We start from the raw sequence: 20,940 nt of genomic DNA, 5'->3' as shown, positions 1-20,940 counted from the left end.
GGACCTCAGAGATCATCAAGTCCAACCCTTGATCCACTCCCGCTGCAGTTACCAGACCATGGCACTGAGTGCCACATCCAGTCTCTTTTTAAATATCTCCAGGGATGGAGAATCCACCACTTCCCGGGGCAGCCCATTCCAATGTCTGATCACCCTCTCCATAAAGAAATTCTTTCTAATGTCCAACCTAAACCTCCCCTGGCACAACTTAAGATGCCAGCATAAAGCCATCTCAAATGGATGGAAGATTTAGGAAAGAGTTTGTTCAGTGCAATAATAATGTTTCATTTAAAATTCATATTAAAATGAATAAAACCACTTGATTCTAGCTTGAAGCAATACATATTCTCTCACTCTTTACTTGTAATTATTACAATTAATTACCAGAGGCTTGCTTTTCAAACTTTGCAGAATGCCATGTACATACCAGAATTTGACTGGATTCTTTGTAACACTAAATAAAATCTATTTTCTAACAGGCCTGAAGTGCTTTATTTACTGAGCCAAAGCTCTCTTTATCCTTGTATTATATACATCTAAGTTCTGATTCAGCAGTTTCACACAATTCAGTTTATTGCAGGGTAGGATAATTTTTTAAATTATTGATTTATTGATTAACTGACAGGTTAATGCCTTTCCTTTTCATTTCCAAAGAGCAGCCTCAATCCAATCCTCTCTTCTTCCACTGAGCCTGCACTCAGTCCTTTCCCCACCTCCTCTCAAGAGAGGCTGCAGCAGCACAGGAGGCAGGGGATAGGGGGCAGCTGTGTGGCTGCTGCCCCTGGCTGCTTACTCATCTGCATTGTTTCTCCAAACACAGCTCCTCACAGGTGCCTCTCTTGTCTTCTATTGCATCTTTCTTGTGTGTCTCGCACGCCTCCTCTCCTCCTGGCCTCAGCTGTTCCTACCCTTTCTTAAACACACCTAAATACATCTAAGCACAGGTGGCACCATCCCCTCTGAGGAGCTGAAGTTTTGGCTGGAACAAGCAGTGCCTGGCTGTCCTGGGCCAGGATAAAGGTGATTTTCTGTCTTTGTACTTTTGCTTTTAGCTAAGTCTCCTGTAACTAGCTGCACTTGCTGAAATTAACAGCAAGTTTCTCAGACAGTGGCTGCTTCTGGGACTGGTGACACTTGATGTTTATAGTTACTGCTAGAGACTGGTGTGCAGAGCCAAGGACACTGCTCAGCTCTGAAGAAAACATAAAGAGGTCCCACCTGCATCCCTCCTTTGGGGAGGAACGGACAAGATAGATGCCAGAATTGACCAAACAGAGTATTCCATCCCATATACGTCATACTCAGTATAAATTTGAGGGATCACAAGGGCCAAGCCATCAATTTCCTGCTTCCAGCTTCCGGCTGCCTGCCCTTCCTGCTTTTTGCTGCTTCCCTTCCTTCACCCCGGCATCCTGGAAGGATCCCGTCCGTTTGCCTGCCTGTGCTCCTGATCCGTGCCAGCCCATATCTGTGTGTTCCTGCCTCCAGCTCCCGACTGCTGCCGACTCCAGGAGTGCAGCCTGGACTTTCCCAGAGCTGCCCTGCAGCCTCGGTGGTGACGTGAGAGTTACTGGGGGGAAAGGGGGAGGAATGTGGTATCCATTTTCCCGTATATTTGTATATATTTAGTAATTTTTTCCTATTTATCATTACTGTTTCATTAAAGTTGTGTAGTTTAGTTTCCAACCCATAAGTCTCTCTCCCTTATTCTCTCTTCTTTCTTTATCAGGGAGGAGAGAGAGATTAATAGAGAGCCTCTGTTACTTGGTTTAATTGCCGGGCCAGTGTTAAACCGTGACACTGGCCCAGCACAGTTCACAGCCTCCTTGGCTGCCAAAACAGGCTCTGCCATTTATGCCCAGTTCCTGGCATTCACTTCCTGAAGTTCTCAAAGGTCAGAGTTCCTCAGCTCTGCTTCTCTAGCAATATTCTGATGTTAATTACTGACAAGAGAACTTGTTTATAGAGTAGCAGAACCAAGCAGGTAGCAGCACACTGCACTGTAGGACAGTTGCTTGACAAAGTACAGAGGGTTGTAAACCTGAAGGTTGTTCCAGCAACCTGGCTGAGGAGGTCAGGCAGGGTGGTACAGTTCCAGAGTGCCTAGAACTGGAAGCTTTTTGCAAATAAGTTTCTTAGCTCCTATCACTTCATTATACCTAAAACCAAGATTTTAATCTCATTTGAGAAAGCACTAGTTACTGTATTGCCATCCATCTTAGTTTCCTGTGGCCTCCAGTAAGGAATGTTTCCTAGGAAGTTAAGAAAATAAGAAAGTTAGCAGCTGAAGTGCATTTCAAATACGAAACAACCTGTTCTATTCCCCTACCTGTGGTTTAGCAGTTCTGCTCCAGCCTGTCAAAACCTGCAAGTGTGTTTTTCCAAGCAAGAATGCCCAGGAACCCTCTTTAGCCACACTGAAATTAGGGTATCTGACCACCCTTTTTCCCACACCTTCAAAGAACAGCAGTATTGGAACACCACCTTTCTCTCATTAACAAGGCTCTTAATTCCCTTTATTTTAAAATTTTATGTACATATGAATGATCTGTATAATGTACACTCAATATAGAAAGTTTTTATATACTGGATAATGTATAGAACATTTCACAATTACACTAATTTCTTACATAACATGTCAACTTTAAGTTTTTTTGCTGAAGCTTTGTCAATTTGGTCAAGCCAGTTATACATATGAATGTCTAATGCTGTTTGATCTCAGGAAGAAAATAATGTTAATGATTAAGGACATCAGTGAACTGGTGCAGGGACAAACCCTTTGCAAGTCATGTTTGATGGGAGTGATCACATCAGACTGGGAAAAGAAGGGATGTCCTCCTCTTTAGGGGGCCATGGGGGGGGGGGGTCAGTGAGGTCAAAGTGATTTTAGCTCAGTTCCTCTAGACTGTAGCTCAACTCCAGTCATGCTAATTCATAAAATACAAAAACTAGGAAAGTTTGATTCACAGTCTTGTAAACAAATATAAAGGAACAAAATGTGCTTACGTACAACAAGAAAAAATTCTCGTGTACTCATTTCAACTGATCCACAGAGTGCTTTTCTTGTGTTACAGTGTGATAGTTAGAATCACTGACTTTTTCTAAAAAAACCCAAACAAAAAGTCATAGGAAAAGGAATAACACTGTCACTTAAACACTTGGAAAGGCAGTAAGTTCACTTCAACGTGTTGGAGGAAAGTGCTGTTCCTCATCACTGGCCAGGCTGCCTGCCTTTCTGTCTCTTTCACAAGAATTCCCGGTCCTTAGCTGACATCTCCCACTTCGTTGTCTACCGGGGGTGGTACGTTGGGCATTACAGATGAGGTTGTCCCTGCAGTAAGGTAACCGGCAACTCCAGGGCCTTGGGGGGAAAAGAAGAGAATATTGGAGGTGAGTTTTGAATCTGGAGAGCACCCGAGCAGCTTTATTCACTCTGGTAACACTCAAATACATCATCCAAATCAGACACTTTAAACATCTAGGAGTTTCCGTTTAGAGTCTGAGGAGTCTAGGAACACCATGAATCAAGGCATCTTAGCCCACTAAGCCCGCTTGTGGAGGCCGTTCTCAGACTTTTGCTCACCATTTTTTTTATTCTGATGTGCCAAGTATATTACAGGAGGTCCCCAGACACCATCATTATCCATCTCGCCTTCCACCACAGAAACAGCAGGAAAGAGGAGGTGCCCTCCCTTTGCTAAGGAAAGGGCCTGCTGCAGAGTGAGGCAAGTTCAGGCACACATTCCACTACTGGGCTGAAAGCATGTTTATGCTTTCAGTTTTGCAAAGGTTTTCCCAGCCACATATTTAAAATAAATGACATTAGCTGCCCTGGGAACAAGCAGAACTGCCGTATGCTTGTCTAGGCAGCTCTTGTGCCTTCAGTTAGCAAAAGGGATGGCATTCTTGGGATGTAAACTCTGGTATCAGAGAACCCCTGACCACTAATAAATTAATAACCTATGTATATATAATCAATTAATAAATCTGTGTCAATTACTGTAATGGCAGTCAGTTTTGTAATGCAAAACAAAGCTGCTTCAAAGTTTGGGAGTTTAGAATTTAGTCATGCAGAAACTTTCACCAATGCAACAGAGACTCAAGTTACAGCATGAAGTGTTCCAGCAGCAGTTCTTATCAGATTAATGACTCTGGAAAACTGCCAACCTGCAACATCTTCCTGAATCAATACAGTAATAAACTTGGTATTAGACCTTCAAGCCCACACTGCTAATCTTCAACATGGTTTGTTCTGCTGGATCCTTTACTCCCCCCACCCAGGCCCTTAAGTCACCTTCACTAATTTTCCTAAATTTACTATTTCTTCATGCCCCACCATCCCTTCTGACACTACAGCCTGGAGTGGGACACTACAGAGCCTGGTTTGTCTCCTTGCAAACCATCCTACAAGTGCAAGCAGGAGAGCAAAGCAAGCAATACCTTGTGTAAAAAAAGAATAGTAATAAAAAAAAAAACCCAAAACAAAACACCCAAAACCAAACTAAACCAGAAAAACACACACACACACACACACACAAAAAAAAAAAACCCAAACCAAAACAAACCCCGACAAAACAAAACCAAAACAGAACTCAAAAAAACTGCCTGGATTCAGAAGGGGAATTCTGTCTGCCAGCCTATCAGTGGCACCTGCCAAAAGCTAGACCCACTCTTCCATTTCCTAGCGCAAAAATTCCACCAGTTCTCTTGTCCCTCCAAGTTTTCCATTATGGAGGATTCCTAACATACTTCAGAAGTTTAGTAGCTCAGTTCATCTGTAGTACCAGCAAGTTATCAGCCACTGCAGTTGTTAGTTTCCTGCTGCTGTGTGCTTGAAGGAGGCAAAGGTTATCGGTGTTTTGCGCTCTGGGACCACCCGTTTGTTGCAGTCCCAGGACATGCATCTGTTCCCTGGAATGCAGTGAGTGCAGCAAGCATTTTGCAAGATGGTATCTACCTGCTTTAGAGAGCTACACAGAAGTTAGCAAGCTGCCTGGCAGAGCAGATCTAAAGCCCACTTCTCAGGTGAAGGGGACTGCTGCCAGTTAGAAGGGAAGGAGAAGAGACACCTGAGGGAAGAAAAATAAGCAAGGGAAGTTTCAAGGGAAGTGCAAATAGCAAAGCAATTTGAAGCAAGACATAAGGCAGAATACAAGGTAAGGCAGGTTAAAGATAAAGCTTGTAGTTTGGTTTCCATCTACACTTTGCATTGGTACAGCACTTTCAGTCTACATTTGCAAGCACTTAAACATTGGGCAGTTTAAATGCAGCACAGGCCTTAAGGCAATTGGATAGCTACATTGCTCCCAGTCTCAAGCCTTACCTTGTCTGGTATAGTTTCAATTCTTGGCCAGTTATCAGACAGCTTTCACTTCCTATTTTTAATCTACAGTATTTATGAAATACCAAATAAATTCAGCACCAACTGAACAAAGTGCTTAAGTGTTCTTTGTCAAAGTGGCATTAAATGGTGCAGTAAACAGAAAACTCTCATTCATAGCTGGGGCAAAGAGTCTTTACTATATGGAAAAATGCACTGAGTGCTGCAATGCACCTACTCTCAAAATATTAAGCATCTACTTCTAGAATGCCTCTCTTGTGACTTGAGAGGTTGGCTCTTGCTTTAATTTCCCAAAATACATGCTGGTATCTTGCAAGAAAAACTATACCGACTATACAGCCATCTGATGTAGACCTTGTTATTTCAGCTACACTCAAAAGTTTTATAAATATTCCTGTATCAGGTTAGATGAGAAAGTTCCACGCAGCACATGAAAGTGTCCACACTGATTTGTAACAAGGAACTTTACTTGGTATGCTAAACTTTTCAGACCAAATGATTTTTTCAGATGATGTCTACTGAGGAGTCAGAAGTTTGCATCATGTGCTGCTTTAGAGGAAGTTTGTTACAATGTCCTTATATAAATTACATTCAGATATAGCAGGTTATCCCTGATGGATAAGTTTTGGACTGTGATGCAGCAGAATGTAGTCACTAAAAATGTGCCTATGAAGTGGAACACCCAAGTGAAGGAAGAACCAGAATCTGATTTGCTATGGATTCTATGATTATATCCATGCCATGCCATTACCAGCAAGGAAGTTCACATCAGTTGCCATCCCTTGTGTGCTCACAGCAAGACTGCTCTTCTACACTGCTGGTGGGACTGAGGTGGCACCCTGGGGTGCCATTTCAGACGTGGTGGCACCAGCAGGGGTCTCACCCAGGGTGCACCACAGCTGTGTAAATTTTTATATGCCACAAGCTCCAAAATCAGGCACCAGGCCATTCCCACCAGAGAAAGGCCCTGCCAGTGCACTGAGTGTGATGGGAACCAAGGCTTCACCCTCTGAGCTGTCAACACTAGAACTGCCCCAATACCACAACTTCATGCCTAGCACTAAAGCAGCATAACTCACGTGGCACAACTAATACAGACAGTCCAAGTGATTTTGGAGAAAGTTTAGCTCTTCCCCAAACTTGGAAAACCATTCTTCCTACAACTAAACTACACTGATCCTGAGAAAGCATGGAAAGGTTCTGTAATTCTTTAGTTCTCATTCTATCTCTGCTTCATCACTACAGGCTACCTGCAAGACTTGCCAGTGCCTAGATTCCATTGCTCTGATATTTTTAGAAGTAGGTGCAGCAAAGACTATGCAGAGAAATACATTCCCAGCCACAAAAGAAAGTTTGGCTTTTGATAAATGTTTTTGAAACTTACTGTATTTTTACAGCATTGAATTTTCAGGTCAGCTGGTATCAGGAGACCTGAGGATAAACATTATCTCCAAAGTCTGGTAACTAAGTAACAGTTCAATAGGCTCCAGGATATAAATAGGAAAGGGTAACCAACCTGTGAGGTATCCTGCTGTTTGAGTCTCAGAAATGAACAAGTCATGTTTCTGATCCTTGAAGGCACTCCACACAGAAGAACGAGACAGAATTTCATTTACCTACATCATTTGAAGAGATTAACACAGTGAGTAAGTGAAGTAATGTTCATGGGTAAAAACCCCCTCATTTTCTAGAACCAAACTATTCTGGAGGCATTACCAAATAGAGCCTGGCAGTAGTCTGGGCTGCAATCTATAATCACACATTTTCAAGGAGACTGTAGCAATCTACTTCTCCGTTTTAATTATGCAGCTGAACACATAATGCAGAAGGCTTACATAGAAAAGTTATTTAGCAGTTTTACTTTCTTCCTCATTTCTCAGGCAACACGGAAAAGCAGCCCTGCAAGCAGCCACTTGCCATGCATCTAGAGCTGGGGCAGAACAGGACTTTTCCTGTACTATAGCAAAATAGATCTTTCCTCACAGTTGGCCCTATCCCCCATTTCCCTCCCTTTGAGGAAGCTTTCAACAAGGGTAAGAAAAAGGCACCAAGAACTACCAAAGCTACTGGGACAAAGTTTACCAACTAGTATATACACCTGTAACACCAATGCAGTTGTCTACAGCAGTGGTTATCCAGGAAAGAAGAACACATTTTACATTTCTATCAGAAGTTCTGAAGAGTTGCCAGTTGAAGCCTATGAGGTTATAGAACATTTCTGCACTTGGGATGTGTCTTTTTTACTACTACCCTTCACATTCACTGAACCAATTTCTCCACAAAAAGAGACAGAGCCATCCCAACCCATAATGATTTTGTTGTTACACAATGTTAACGTTTTAGGTGAATTATGCACATGACTGACACCCATAAGATTAAATAAGGTATGTCCAGAGTTTGATCTTCTAAGTGTACAAAGCCCAGTTAAGGGCCTGCCACTACTTACCTGTTCTCCGTACTGCAGGCTGCGAGACATGGATTTCAGAGTTTTAACTATCTGAGCTTTTGTTGCAGATGGGCTTTCCAGGTTCTCAAGACCAATGCCTTCAAGCAGCTTCAAAAGGTAAGGGACCAAATCTGCTTTCAAGGCCTGCAAAAATACCCAAATGATTTGTCTTAACGTGGACTAAAAGCTTCCATACGGATGTTTTACATTACTAGCATCTGTGTACCAACAGCTATCACTAAGCATTCTAATTTTTGTTTTTTTTTTCTTGAGCTGTGTAAGTATATAAAGAAAGACCCTGTCCATCAGTTTTGCTCTGTCTAAATTTAAGCTCAGTTGAATTAGCTGACACTCCTAGGCTATGCTTTCTCAGCAGACACAAGTCAACACTATTCTGTGCAGTAAGCTTCAGCACTCAGGTAACATCTTTGAACAGGGCTGCACTTTGGATAAGACTGACATGCAGCTTCTCCAGCATGAAAAGCACATTCATCAGATGGCTTCTGGGAAGCCTCCTGGACACAGACTTTGAATGGTCCCTCTGTTCTTATGAGCAGATTAAACAGCCAAGTATAAAAATAGCATTTTTACTCACTAAGAATATATTACTTACTTGGGCTACTAAGTCATTTTGTTCCTTCTGAAACATCCGATTAAGTGCTTCACAGGCTACACCAATGACATCTGATCTCTTTTTCATTCCATTCATGAGAGGGCTAATGGTCTCTAGAGATGCCATTGCTCGAACACAAAGCTATAGAAAGACAGAAACAGAGAGAATACTTTATTTTATGCTAAACTCAATGGTTATGGCAAATACAGTCAGCCAGGACCATAAATTTCTCAGTGGCTTAAGTCTACCAGCTCTCTCTCTGTAAGTCCCTGCTCATCTGGTACAGTTATTTCTAGTCAGAATAATGCCCTTCTAGGAATACCACACTTAAAAACTGAAATAACTCCAGTTATGTTCTTTTCTCCCCTTCAGAACTTTTCAATGATTCAGTACCTCATTGTCAGACAGTATGTGCATGACACGAATGGCACTTTTAGGAATGGCATTGTTCTTGTGATTCATAGCTTGGATTATCTTGTGAAGATGACCAAGTGGAGGAACTTGGTCAGCTAGCTGAGGCTGGGCACTGAACAGGCACACAGTTGCTGTGGTAATGGTTTCTAAAGTTTCCCCCTGCAGAAAACAAAAAGAAAAAACAACAGAAAATGTAACTCATCAAAGCCTCATGTATCTTTGTAATGGTAGCATTTCTCACTTGCTCTGCATTAGATTTTTTTTTTCCTTAATCCTTTTATCATGTCACTTTGCTTTGAAAGTGTTAAAACAAGAAGTTTATGATGTGATTAGCTCCAACAGTGTCACCCATTCACTAGTTTCATGAACACAGATCACACAGCAACTTCTACTTCCAGCAGGGAAGCCAGTGTCTGGCTGCAGCCCCTGCATGCCCAGCAGCACATGTGTTAACTTGCTCAGTGGAACCACGGTACCACAGATGTTTGGGCTGAACACCTGAATGCCTTAGAGGGTTCTGCAGTTTCTGCAGCAGCACTCATCACACTTGCTGCACGCCTATACAAACAGCTTTTTCACAAAGATGTCTGGTTTGTTCAATGTGCAAATTAGTTTCCTCCCTATAAGTTGAATATATCTGAATGCTGCTTAAAATTCAGTTTTTAGTAATATCATTAAGTTACTAATTTCACATTGCTCTGATTCAAAGGGTAAGATGTTAGTTCTAATGTGTTACTCTCATCGCTAGGTGGCAATCTTGTATAGGTCACCTAATTCACACCAGAGTGGAAAGTTCAGTTTTTCAGGACTTCAGAAATGCGTAGTGAATATTTTTGGGCAGTGTAGAACAAGTGACATTTTCTTAGTTTGGTTAGCCATTAAATAATTACAAACACTCCACTTACTAAGCCTCATCTCTACCACAAAAAAAGCCTCTAAGACCTACTGAAGCTAGTTCTATGGCTCCAGGGACTTCAAAAGCATTGACTCGTGTTCAGAAGTTGTCTAAACACATCTACATGCTTTTACAGAGTCACAAAGCAGACTAAAAAAATCATTCATATTGGGAAATACAAAAACTGAGTTAAGCAGATACTAAAAAACTAGTAGCTTAACACTGCTAAACAAATTTAAAAAGCAGAAAACTTCTCTTACATGGGGGTTATTTTTCTCCAGTAGTTCAGTAAACTTCTCCAACAGTGCGATGAGAAATTCTCTTGGTTTCCGTAAGACCCAGGCCGGCTGGGCAATAAAAATCCTTAGGAAGACTCCCCCTACTGAAAGTTCACCTTCTGCCTCACCATACACCACAGCAAAGTCTTCAGGCAGCTGTTGAATTGTAAAGTAGAAGGAGTTATTGGCAGGGGTGTTTGTGAGAGCTGTTTCTCTAACATCACGACTCTGAGTGGTAAAAGGGTCACTGAACTAACTGTACTCTCCGAAACAAAGCTGTGCAAGACCACTAAACACTTCAGCTTGAAGAAACACAAGGTAGTAAGTGAGACCAGAAAGAACAATGCAGGCAGACAGTATTACTACAGTAGGCTTTTCTTTCAAAGAATGCATGTAGCTGAGTCTGCAATGATACCAGTGGTAAACACTAGTTCAAGAAAAGTACCAATAACAAGTCTGGTAAAAGAGCCCTTTCGTTTCTTTTCTGCACGCTGCAAAGTTCCTCACCATTAACCTCAAGAACTTTCCTGTTTCCACGTGCATCAAAACAGCCATTCTGCAGGTGTTTAGAAACTGTTCAGCTACACCAATGTGGCAAAGAAGTTGTGCCTGGCCTTTCACAGGTATTTGGAAATACTACAGACTGAAACATCTCACTGATTGACCTGATGTGATGGAATGGCTCAGAACAATTATTTTTGACATTCTGTGGCTTACCAGATTTCCTGAACATTTACAGAAAGCAAGTTTACTACAGCTATGCAGTAACTGACAGGACTTTTCCTTTGTTGTGCATGTCTGATAAATTTTAAAATTACCTGGACTATTAGAAAATTCAGAATATTACTGGCAGAACCACTGACAACAGTGTCTGATTTCAAGGTACAAGTGGGAGCAAAAACAAATTCAACATTAGAAGTTATGTTAGCAGAGCAGTGAGTTCCTGTTTGTACAGGAAAGCCTATCACAGAGTTACAGACATAGATTATCAGCTGATTTCTAGTCTTCCTGGACAGACCCAAAGCAGAAAAAGTATATTTTTACCTTCCAGTTAGTGTCAGGGTTGTCCCTCTGAAGTTTGAAGTGCCTTTAAAAAGAAAGTAAGTTTTAATGAGCAGTAAAAGCAGAAGTCATCATCATTACTCAACACCTCAGTCTCCCTCTGTCATTATGAAGTAGTTCCAGTTTCTAAACTTCATTTTCTGATTGTAATCCCCCTCCCACATCTCATAGCAGTGAGCAAATCCATGGATTGTGCATCACTGAGTTAAAAGGTACAACATAAAAACTGAATGAGTTGCTCTTCACTCAAGTCTGGCTTGCAAAGATTCTACATTTCCAGGCAGAGCCCTGTCTGACACTTCTTTTATAGCAACTCTGGTTATCCTGCCACTAAAAGAATGTCTGGGTTAAAGGAAATCCTTTGTAGGTCTCCACATACTCAAGCATCATTTCTCGAACTGTTGTTGACACTTTTTCCCTGGAGTTGTCGTTCCAAATTAACTCAGGATTTTCATGAGTTCCCTCAAAGATATGAACAGCAGCTTCAGGGCTGTCCCTCATAGCATCCATGAAGACTCCAGGTAAAAATTTCATTAGTGTAATTCTAACCTAGAAAGGATGAACAGAGACGACTTTTAGTATACCATAAGTAAAACCAACTGAAAGAAAAACAGAGAACTCCAAGAAGTCCAATTATTTGTAGCACTATAATGCTAACAAACACCAACACCACCACAAAATCTGATAGTGCCATCATTTTAAATAGTGATAGCCAGTAACAGGTCTGAAATCTAGCTATCTAATATTAGTCATTAAAAATGGAAACCAAACTGCTTATAGTAGTTGAATAAATAACTGCTTCGAGAGAAGTCTGCTCACAGACTAAGAGTAACCTGTTTGGGAAACAGCCAGATTGCTCTTCACATGAACATTTCAGACCCAGAAGAGGTTGGGTTTTTTTTTTATGTTCCATTTTTAGAGAGAGGACAGTAATACAAAGATAAGAGTTTCAACAAAAGCTCTGAAGATTCTTACCTTTGGACCCACCAGTTTATCTGCAGTCATTTTGGCAAAGAGTTCTGCTGTTTGGGCTCGGACCTGTGGATGAGTTGAGTTGCAAAACATATCTAGTAAGTAGATTAAAGCACCTGTACAAAGAGATACGAAAACATTTAGGGTTTTTTCTGGTCACAAGCAGTATGAATTCATCATTTCCACACTGATTGCTCTAAAGGGGAGAGGAAAATGTGGCTACTGTATTTTAAGTCCAGTGCCACAGAAACATCTGCTTTCCATGTACTACTGTACCTTTTGCCATGGCCTCTTTAATTATTTTTGTGCTAGATGTCAAAGCATACAAAGTCTCAAGGACAAGTTGCCGACCTGCCAAAATAAAAAGTATTAGGAACTTTGTGCCATACAGACTATTAACTAGTCAAAGATTAACTAAACTGATCTTAACAGAAAGCTGCCATAAAACTTATGACAATTGCAAACTTAGGAATTTCCAGCTCAATTGAGACAGTGAAGGAATGACATAGTCATACATTCTAACATGGTATAACTTCTTAATTAGAAATTTACTACCTAAGTGCCCTGAAAGAATTAATGAAATTTATGTTTCAGATCACATATTTAAGACAATAAACAGCTTACACAGAGCATTTTTTCAATCTTCCCCACTGAAATGCCGAGTTAACCTGAACTCGGTATTAAGCTTAGACAGCTGCATTCTAATTAAGAGCTGGAAACCCTTTGCCTTGCAAGACCAAGAATTACATGGTACATACTTGAAGGTAAGGAATGCAGGAGTGCCAGTAAGTTAGCAAGAACCATTGCCTCAGCAATGTTGTTAACACATTCTTGGTTACTTGTCACTATGTTCACTACCTGTAAAACATCAGAAACAACACTTGAATACCTCCCAGCTGTTGAGATATTGCCCCAGAAAATTCAGTGTACAGTGGAGTCAGTCACCTCACAGACCAATACAGCTAATATTTACCATGCTTATTCCTCTCACTAAATTGTCTCTTTACCTCAGGGAAGACGACACAGGCAAGAAAATAACACTTTGTTCTTTCAAGGAGATACTGATACTTCAGAATCCCAACTTGATGCTTTTTAGGTGCTACTCTAACAGCTAGACAACCAGGACTGTTTATGTCGATTATGCAGAACATCCAGAGGGGGGGGATTTGTTTTTTTACCTCCAGAGCCAACTGCTGCACCTGGCCAGCTCCATGAACACGTAGAAGGGAGAATATCAACTTAAAGTGCCCTATGCATTCACACGCAGACCCTGCAAGAGATCAGGGAAGTTATACTCTTCAGGTTAGCCAAAGCATTTACTGAAGGCCATCCAAAGCCCACACTTCAGTTTATAGGTGGTTAAAAGCCTCTACAATATCTCCTACAGGACAGGATGTACTACAGAATTAGAAAACTATAAATTAATCTAGCTGTCTATTAATCTAGCTCCCACACAGTCAACAATAAATCAAAAAGAGAGGATACCTCCTCTCTAAGTCAAATAACTTAGTGAGTTCTTGGACTACCTAGTTACTTGCATTCTTACAAGACAACCAAGCAAATCCAGTTATTTATCCGTGGTTATCAGTATTTCTTGGCTTCAAGCAGACTTGTGCTTTTCTGATTCTCCTGACTCAGAGCAGCACTGTTAACTGCAGCAGTTAAAAGCTGCCTTCAGGGTTGTAATTGCCAAATACAGATAATTCAGTCTGAGAACAACCTAACCATCAAGAAGTCATGATAGTAACATGAGTTGCTTTTGCAACTAAGATATAATACAGCAGGAAAACACCCTAATCATTTATCTTGGGCTTTTCCAGTCTGAATATTCATAACTGCTTATAATCTTCACTGGTAGTAGCTACCCACTCTCAAGAGCATCTTCACCTCCTGCTTTAGTAAGGTAGTGACTTGTTTTTAAATGTTTACTGGTATACTAAAGGGGTTTTTTGCTTGTTTGATGCAATAAGTTTAAAAATCAGCTAAAATCAGGAGTACAGGGAGTTTCATCCAACAAGTTTTAGTTTTCTTGGCAACAGCAGGCTAGAATTAGAGTTAAAACCCAGTGTTTCAGAGAGAAAAATAAATAAGGCTTGGATTTCACACAAAACTAATATATCTACTGATGTATTTGATGGCTTATCAACAATGCTAAAGTCTGCTAGCTAGCAAAAACAAGCTTCCTTCTTGCTGGAAGACTACTGAGGGTTGCATTATTTAAGGTGGTCCAAAAGAAAGCCTATCAGGAAAGTTCAGTTTTAAGCCTACCTGGGTTGTGTTTTATCACATTTCTCAGAGCCTCCAGGGCCATTTCAACTCTCCGCAACCGATCTCCGTGTTGATTGGACTCTACTTTCCCAGTCTGTGTTATTGCCATTAGTGTATGAAGATACTGTGCTTGTGAGCCTATGTAATCCAAGAGGCTTGCAGCAAATGCTTTAGGAAGCTTTAAATGAGAGGTGAGAGCGTTTTTAGCTGTGTGATGCAACAGTATTCACACTAGAAGAAAGTATATTCGAACAACTTCTCCTACGTTTCACATAACTGTCTTCCAGACAGAGAGAGGAAACACTTCTCTCCTCTGATCACCATAACATCTGTAGCACATCAACCACAATTACTTCTAAACATATCCTTTGAAAGCTGCCACTACATCACATCATTCATAAGGTGAATGTTTGTCCATATATACAGATGGACAGAAAAGCCACTAGGCTGAATCCCTGCCTTCTGGAACTACTGAATAAACCTATCTGTCTGCAGCCCAAACTTGTAGAAAACAGGAATTAAGCCATCTGAAGCATCATGTCTTATGATAAAGTCAGTGTTCTTTTTAATTTATACTGCTCCAATAGAGAGAGATCCCAAAACATGCTGATTGCTATGAGGGAAATTGCTCTAAGATTTTGCATTCTCCTCATTTTGTTTGCATTGACAAATAAACAGGAAGAAGTAACATTCCAAATACCAGTTTCAACAAGGTTTTAGCTACATCTCACCTCTAATTGGAAGGTAGGGACCTCATTGTAGACTCTAACAAAAATCTCTCCCACGATAAGTTCCTTTGCATGATCACTGAAGACAAAGTCAGATCCATAGCTCTTGTCACAATCACCCTTTAAAACAGAGATAAGCAGCACAAGCTCAGAGAGAAAAGCATCTTGTTGAAAGTGGAAACCTGTAATTCACTAACTAAACAGACAATACTTGAACAGAAAACTTAAAGCTTTAGCAAAAGTCAGAAGCTCAAGACAGACTGAAATAATATAGAAACAAGGGGTTTTTTTTGTTTCTTTTAAACACTACTGAACAAAGAAACTAAGTTACTTAGGAGGAAAAAACAACAGATGCCTGTAATAATTATACCAGCACATTACAAGCAGCTGCACAAAAACACAGAAGAGACTTACTTTTAAAAAAAGTAGTAGAGGGATTTAAATTACTTACCCTTCTAATCATGCTCTCTTGTTGAGATTCCAAAAACTCAAGTAATTCAGCTCTTGTCCCGTTGTTCCAGATCAAGTAGGGGTTCTCTGCATTACTGTTAAGCATCTTCAAAGTCTAATAAATAAGGAATTTACACAATGCAACATGTTTACAACTTATTTTTGGATCAGTATGCACAATGGTGGGTGTGTTTCATGACACAAGTTAATCCAATCTCATTAACAACCAGACCAATTTCATAAGCAGGTTTAAAGTGTCAATTTTTCTACATACTGGGAAAACAGTATGCATAAATTATGTGGTATATAGTACAATCTATATTTTAGTTTTTCTTTATTCTGTGTTGAGTCACATTTACTTCAGATTGTCCTATTTTTGACAATGACCAGCAACTATCTACAGCATCTCTTTGTAGATTACTTCCCAGGAACCAAAGAGAAGTTTAGCCTTTGCTCTCTATTATCGTTATATTTTTAAGCCTTCAACAACTACCTCAACTTCTTGTTTTGCTCCTGTATTTGTTTTGCAAATTTTAGTCTATAGGGTACTGTCCCTGTTCACAGGGTTTGAGGCTGCAATTGTCTTTTTTCCTTGCAGTTACTCCAACTGCAAAGGAAAATTCACAGTGCTGCTCTCTGTATCAGGTTTGTCTATGAGAGTACAGTTTCTAGAAGTGACCAGGTGCTTCTCCTATAAATCAGAGAAACTTTTGACCAACAGATACTAACCTCAGTAGGACTGACCACAGCGAGTTTCCTTGCAATATAGGGTGTCAACATTCCAGCCAAGCTTTTCCTGATCGTTGGGTTTTCAGGTGTAGCTTGCTCTTCAGAGAGATACCCTCCAAGGCGACTCAGGGCCAGGAGACTGAGCTTAGCAAGGCTATTTGCTACCTCCTGAAAAATTATGAAAATGGTTATAAAAAAGCTAGGGCTTGCTGAAGAAATATTAGAACAATATTGTCCAACACTTCTGCACCAGAATGAACAGAGCCAGTGTTCCCTGGTTATCTGCATCACTAATTAGGCACTGATGTCTAATAAAACATGAGGTGATGCAGAACAGCACAATATGATCACCGAGTTGTGGGGTTTGTAAGACAGACAGCCATGAACACTGGTAAGTAGGAGAAAGCAGGACACCAAGGTGAGCTGAAAGCTACAGAAGCTGTTATACTAAAGGTATTCATAATACATTTATACATTAATACATTACATTAAAGGTAATCACATTACCTTTAATTATAATTACAGTTAATACATTACAGGTATTCAGTGTAATAGCTGCTGACCAGACCACAGCTCCTGCTACCACAGTCAAATATCAGCACAGTTATATTTTAAGACACTGATACGGAGATTATAACAACAACAGACAGTTCAAAGCTCATGTCATCCAACAACTGAAGAGGAAATGCCACACTTAGAAGGTCACCATTTAAAGAAATGGAAGCGTGAGGCCATTTATACAGCTGTGGAGCAAAGGGACAATAAAGTCCTAAAGCAGACATTCATAAATTCATGGTAAATTCATGGTTTTCTGATAAATTCAGATAAAATCACTTGACAACTCCTTTAGCTGAGCCTCAAGAGAAAAGGACTTTTTCATCTGACAGCACAAATGTATTTCCTTGTTCACTGTAGATAAAAATCTCTTCCACTAAGTCCATTAGAAACATTAGGCCTTGCAGCTGTAACTGCTAATCTGAACTCAAAACATGAGCTACACAAAAAAGCCAAACTCAAACAGTATTTACATTACTACAGAAAAATCCCTGCTCCAAAACTGCTCTGTTAACATCTTTGTTCAACATGTAATTCCATGACTCCAGGAGGTATTTGGACACATTCATTTTGTGACTAAGAGGCATCAAGCAACCACTGTCAGTGTCTAAAAGCACCCTGATAACATTACCTGGTGATTCGAATCTTCACTTTTCTGAATACCACTCTCTTCTAAAGTATAGTCATAGTTGAAGAGGTAACCCAGTAAGTACCAGAGAACTCCAGCTTGGAACAAGTGTGTTTGGAGCCAGTAATCTAAGGCAAAGGAGCTAACACACTCCACACCCAAAGCAGCTACTCGTGGTATGTTCTAAGGGAGGAAAAAAGTTCACCTCAGTATTTAAACACAGAAAACCAAACAGCTTCGCTGCCAAGCAAAAAGGCTCAAAGCCTGAACTTGCTAATTCTAGAGTACTTTAAGTACCATAGAGACAGAAACGTAAATAGACAGAACATCTGCAGTTGAATTTAAGCATCAGGTAACCAAGAAACATGACTAACTAGTCAACATCCTGCAAAGGAAGAGTACTTGAATAGTTTATGATTACAAAGGAACAATGAGAACTGATAGAAAAATAATTCAAGAAGGTGGCAGAGATTCCCAGCTGAGCTTTTCATGGCAATACATGTGCTTTGTGGGGGAATAAAGAACAGACAAGCACCTATAATAAGTTCTTATAATCTGGTTTTATCATCTTCAATTTTCTGTAATCTTTTTCACATAATAAGTTCAAGACAGGTTTTCCTTTCTTAATTCAGACAAAATTCAGCAGTTATATAACACAACTCAAGTTCTAAAGAGATAAATAGCATCAAAACTTCTCAAATGCTGTGCCCAGAACTTATGGCTGATTTAGGATTCCATCTGCTTATGTAAGATCTAGCTCTAGTACTTTCATCTGGTAATACAGGAGAGTAAACCAATCAGCCAGGCATAAACCAGTTAAAAGGCAAACAGTAACTGAATCTTCATAGTAATGACACTTTAAGACCACTAAATGATTCAGATACACGTTAACAACAAGGCAGTAGAGTTCTGTATCCCATAACGATTAGATGGGACCTTATAGAAGGGTTTGATCAGTCTATCTGTCCTGTCTCCCTTAAAAACAGAACATTCCCCTCGACATTCAACAGTTAAATACCCACTTAGGCAAAGAAAGGGAGCACTTACCTTGCCATAATACAGTAGTCTACAGAGGTCCTTAATGATGTTAGGCATTTCTGTAATCTTCTCTCTGCATTCCTCAAACTGAGCTGCTACACTGTAACACTTACTAATATATCCACATACCTACAGAAAGCAAAATTTTATTGGTTCCAAGTGGAGGGGAAATGCATGTTTACAATCCTCTTTTTTAATACATATAACACTATATTGGTATTTGTTATATACACACACTTCTATTTATTATTGTAATATTTACAATCTTCTTAGAAGCTGATCCAATCAGTTAAGGTTGCTGCAACATACCTGTACAGACATATCATCTGGCTTACTAGAACGAGTCAAGACTGCTACGCAACGATTAAATGCTTCTTGCAGTACCTGTGAGGATTGAATGATGTGTAAGTCCAGTCACAGCAAAAAAACCTTAAGGCTCACAGAAATAAAACAAAAGCTGATAAACCCATTTTTCCGAAAGGGAAACATTTGACAAAATCTGCTGCCTGCTCACACAATTTGTAGGGGCAAATTTCCTTGCAAGTGCTGATACTACCATTTGGTGGTTTAGAGTTGTTAGCGTTCTCACATGTGAGATAATGTGCACAATGAAAGGCCTTCTGCCCTGGTGACTCATTCTTGTTTATCTGTTTTTACATACAGAATGCAGAATCTCTAAACAGGAGTTTTGTAAAGCAGAGAAATGTCATGTGTAGTTTGCTTATTCACAGTTCAACAGAATCAGCCTTGAAGATTTAGGATTTTCATCTGTGGAAAAGTTAGGCTAAGAAAATTAATTGCAGTAATTTTCTTTCCATTTACCTCAATTCCATTTTCTCTTCTCAGTTCTTCTGCATTTAATGCTGAACAGTTGACAGTATGGAAAGCAAGTTCCGTTGCAGCAGGCAACAGAGGAGATTCTTTGGAAAACAAAAGGTCATCTGATGTTTCAATAGTAATAGTCTTTATCAGCATAGGATAGCCTGCATACTTGTAAGGTTTCAACTCTGAAAGAGAAAAAAAGTCAGTGTTTACACATTCAGAGTCTAAGCAATTTACACCACTGCATAATTATCAATGGAAGATATATATAAGGAGGAGTCAAAGAAAGCCAACACTTGGGAAAATTCAAGCAAGACTGACCAGCCCACACAGTCTGACTCCTTGTTGCATAAAGACCCTTCATGCTTCATGCTAAGGAGTGTCTTACAATAAGACTATGAGGACCTTTTCCAGATTGACACAACAATCATTTGCTTTAAATAATTATATTTTTCATCCCTTTAGGATTCATCAGTGCTGAAGAACATTTTCACCATGCACTATGGAGCCAGTTGTGAGCTGACCTATAAGGATACAGGAATGTTGTTGCTGTCACCACACAACTGACAGAGCTACGACTGCACATGAGGTTGCTGGCTTACAATTTAACACTTACATAGCAAAACTGTTGACTCTGCAAATCTTGGTCATGGCAGCAGCTCCCAGCCAGGGACTGTAGCTGAAGCCTAGGGCTAGGGTAGTCTATCTATCCCTCTTTCTCAGCTGGGCTGTGAAAGGGGTGGTGCTGCAGCACTCTCAGAGAACTCCAACACTACTCAGAATTTCTACAAGACTACACCTATATGGGTATTAAAAAGGAGAAAATTTATACCCACAAGCTGCCATCTGGGTAACAGAGTACTAGAATGAAGACTTTTCTCCATAGACAGAATTGTAAGTTTAAATTACAGAGAGAGTAAGATTCAAAATTATTAGTACTGGTGCAGAGAAATAATAAAAAAAACAAAATCTATTAATGCTTTTTTGAATTAAGATTTACTGAGGAATTACTTATTTAATCAAAGAAAAAGTCTCATTTTGAAGCCCATTATCATATCTACACAATGCTGTGGCAAGTCAGAAACCAGATCAACAGAACACAGAATAAAAGCGATTAAAACTGATCACAATGGTCACTAAAGATGAACATAAAATATTATTTTGAGACACCATTCTTACCTTCCTTGTGCCTGTTGAAGAGGATGCTCTGAGTTTTCAAGATTAAAATTATGTTTTCTGGATCTGGCCCATCTATCACCTTAGCAGACTTTGTGCATAGAAACTCATATGCTTTATTAACTTTTTCAAACATATCCTGCAAAGAGAGAACAGCCTTAAGAGTTGCTAAGAACTCCCTAAATTATTACAAGTCTGCAGCATCAGTTTTGCTGCAGATAAAATAAAACATTCCGGGTTATTAGCCACAACTCTAGTTTTATTGCCTTATTCCACTTCAGAAAATATTCCAAAGAACCTTCAGAACACTGGTTTATAGATCATTCTTCTTTGTCTCCTAAGCTCTGCCACAGGCAAGTGATTAAAACCAAGTCAATTCCATTATGACAAAATTACAAGTTACAAAATTACAAGTACAGTTGAATTAATTGTAGGAATGGGTGGGAGACACAGTCTGTCTTTGAAAGGGAGCAATTAACTTATTTAGGTTTTGTGTAACCCTTTAAGCTAAGCATTTTCTGAGAT

General features: G+C 39.9%; 1 protein-coding gene across 2 annotated transcripts in view; it reads right to left on the bottom strand.

The window, feature by feature from the left end:
* Positions 1-2,485: 2,485 nt before the first annotated feature.
* DNAJC13 (DnaJ heat shock protein family (Hsp40) member C13) overlaps positions 2,486-20,940 on the bottom strand; it is a 55,302-nt gene continuing 36,847 nt past the window's right edge. For both annotated transcript variants that reach the window (XM_071735797.1, XM_071735798.1), the window contains 21 exons: positions 20,419-20,554; positions 19,240-19,424; positions 18,727-18,801; positions 18,427-18,546; positions 17,383-17,562; positions 16,197-16,364; positions 15,469-15,582; positions 15,021-15,137; positions 14,290-14,467; positions 13,200-13,291; positions 12,780-12,879; positions 12,298-12,372; positions 12,025-12,137; positions 11,429-11,598; positions 11,032-11,074; positions 9,970-10,143; positions 8,794-8,973; positions 8,401-8,541; positions 7,788-7,931; positions 6,858-6,957; positions 2,486-3,361 (listed from right to left, as the gene is read on the bottom strand). In XM_071735797.1, coding sequence (XP_071591898.1) covers positions 3,264-3,361; positions 6,858-6,957; positions 7,788-7,931; positions 8,401-8,541; positions 8,794-8,973; positions 9,970-10,143; positions 11,032-11,074; positions 11,429-11,598; positions 12,025-12,137; positions 12,298-12,372; positions 12,780-12,879; positions 13,200-13,291; positions 14,290-14,467; positions 15,021-15,137; positions 15,469-15,582; positions 16,197-16,364; positions 17,383-17,562; positions 18,427-18,546; positions 18,727-18,801; positions 19,240-19,424; positions 20,419-20,554 — 2,703 coding nt within the window. In that variant the 3' untranslated portion in view covers positions 2,486-3,263. The remainder of the gene's footprint in view (positions 3,362-6,857; positions 6,958-7,787; positions 7,932-8,400; positions 8,542-8,793; positions 8,974-9,969; positions 10,144-11,031; positions 11,075-11,428; positions 11,599-12,024; positions 12,138-12,297; positions 12,373-12,779; positions 12,880-13,199; positions 13,292-14,289; positions 14,468-15,020; positions 15,138-15,468; positions 15,583-16,196; positions 16,365-17,382; positions 17,563-18,426; positions 18,547-18,726; positions 18,802-19,239; positions 19,425-20,418; positions 20,555-20,940) is intronic.

Source organism: Heliangelus exortis, chromosome 2 (assembly GCF_036169615.1).
Source record: "Heliangelus exortis chromosome 2, bHelExo1.hap1, whole genome shotgun sequence".
Taxonomy (NCBI): domain Eukaryota; kingdom Metazoa; phylum Chordata; class Aves; order Apodiformes; family Trochilidae; genus Heliangelus; species Heliangelus exortis.
Note: the sequence above shows the minus strand (reverse complement) of the source record. Positions and strands in the feature narration are given on the sequence as shown.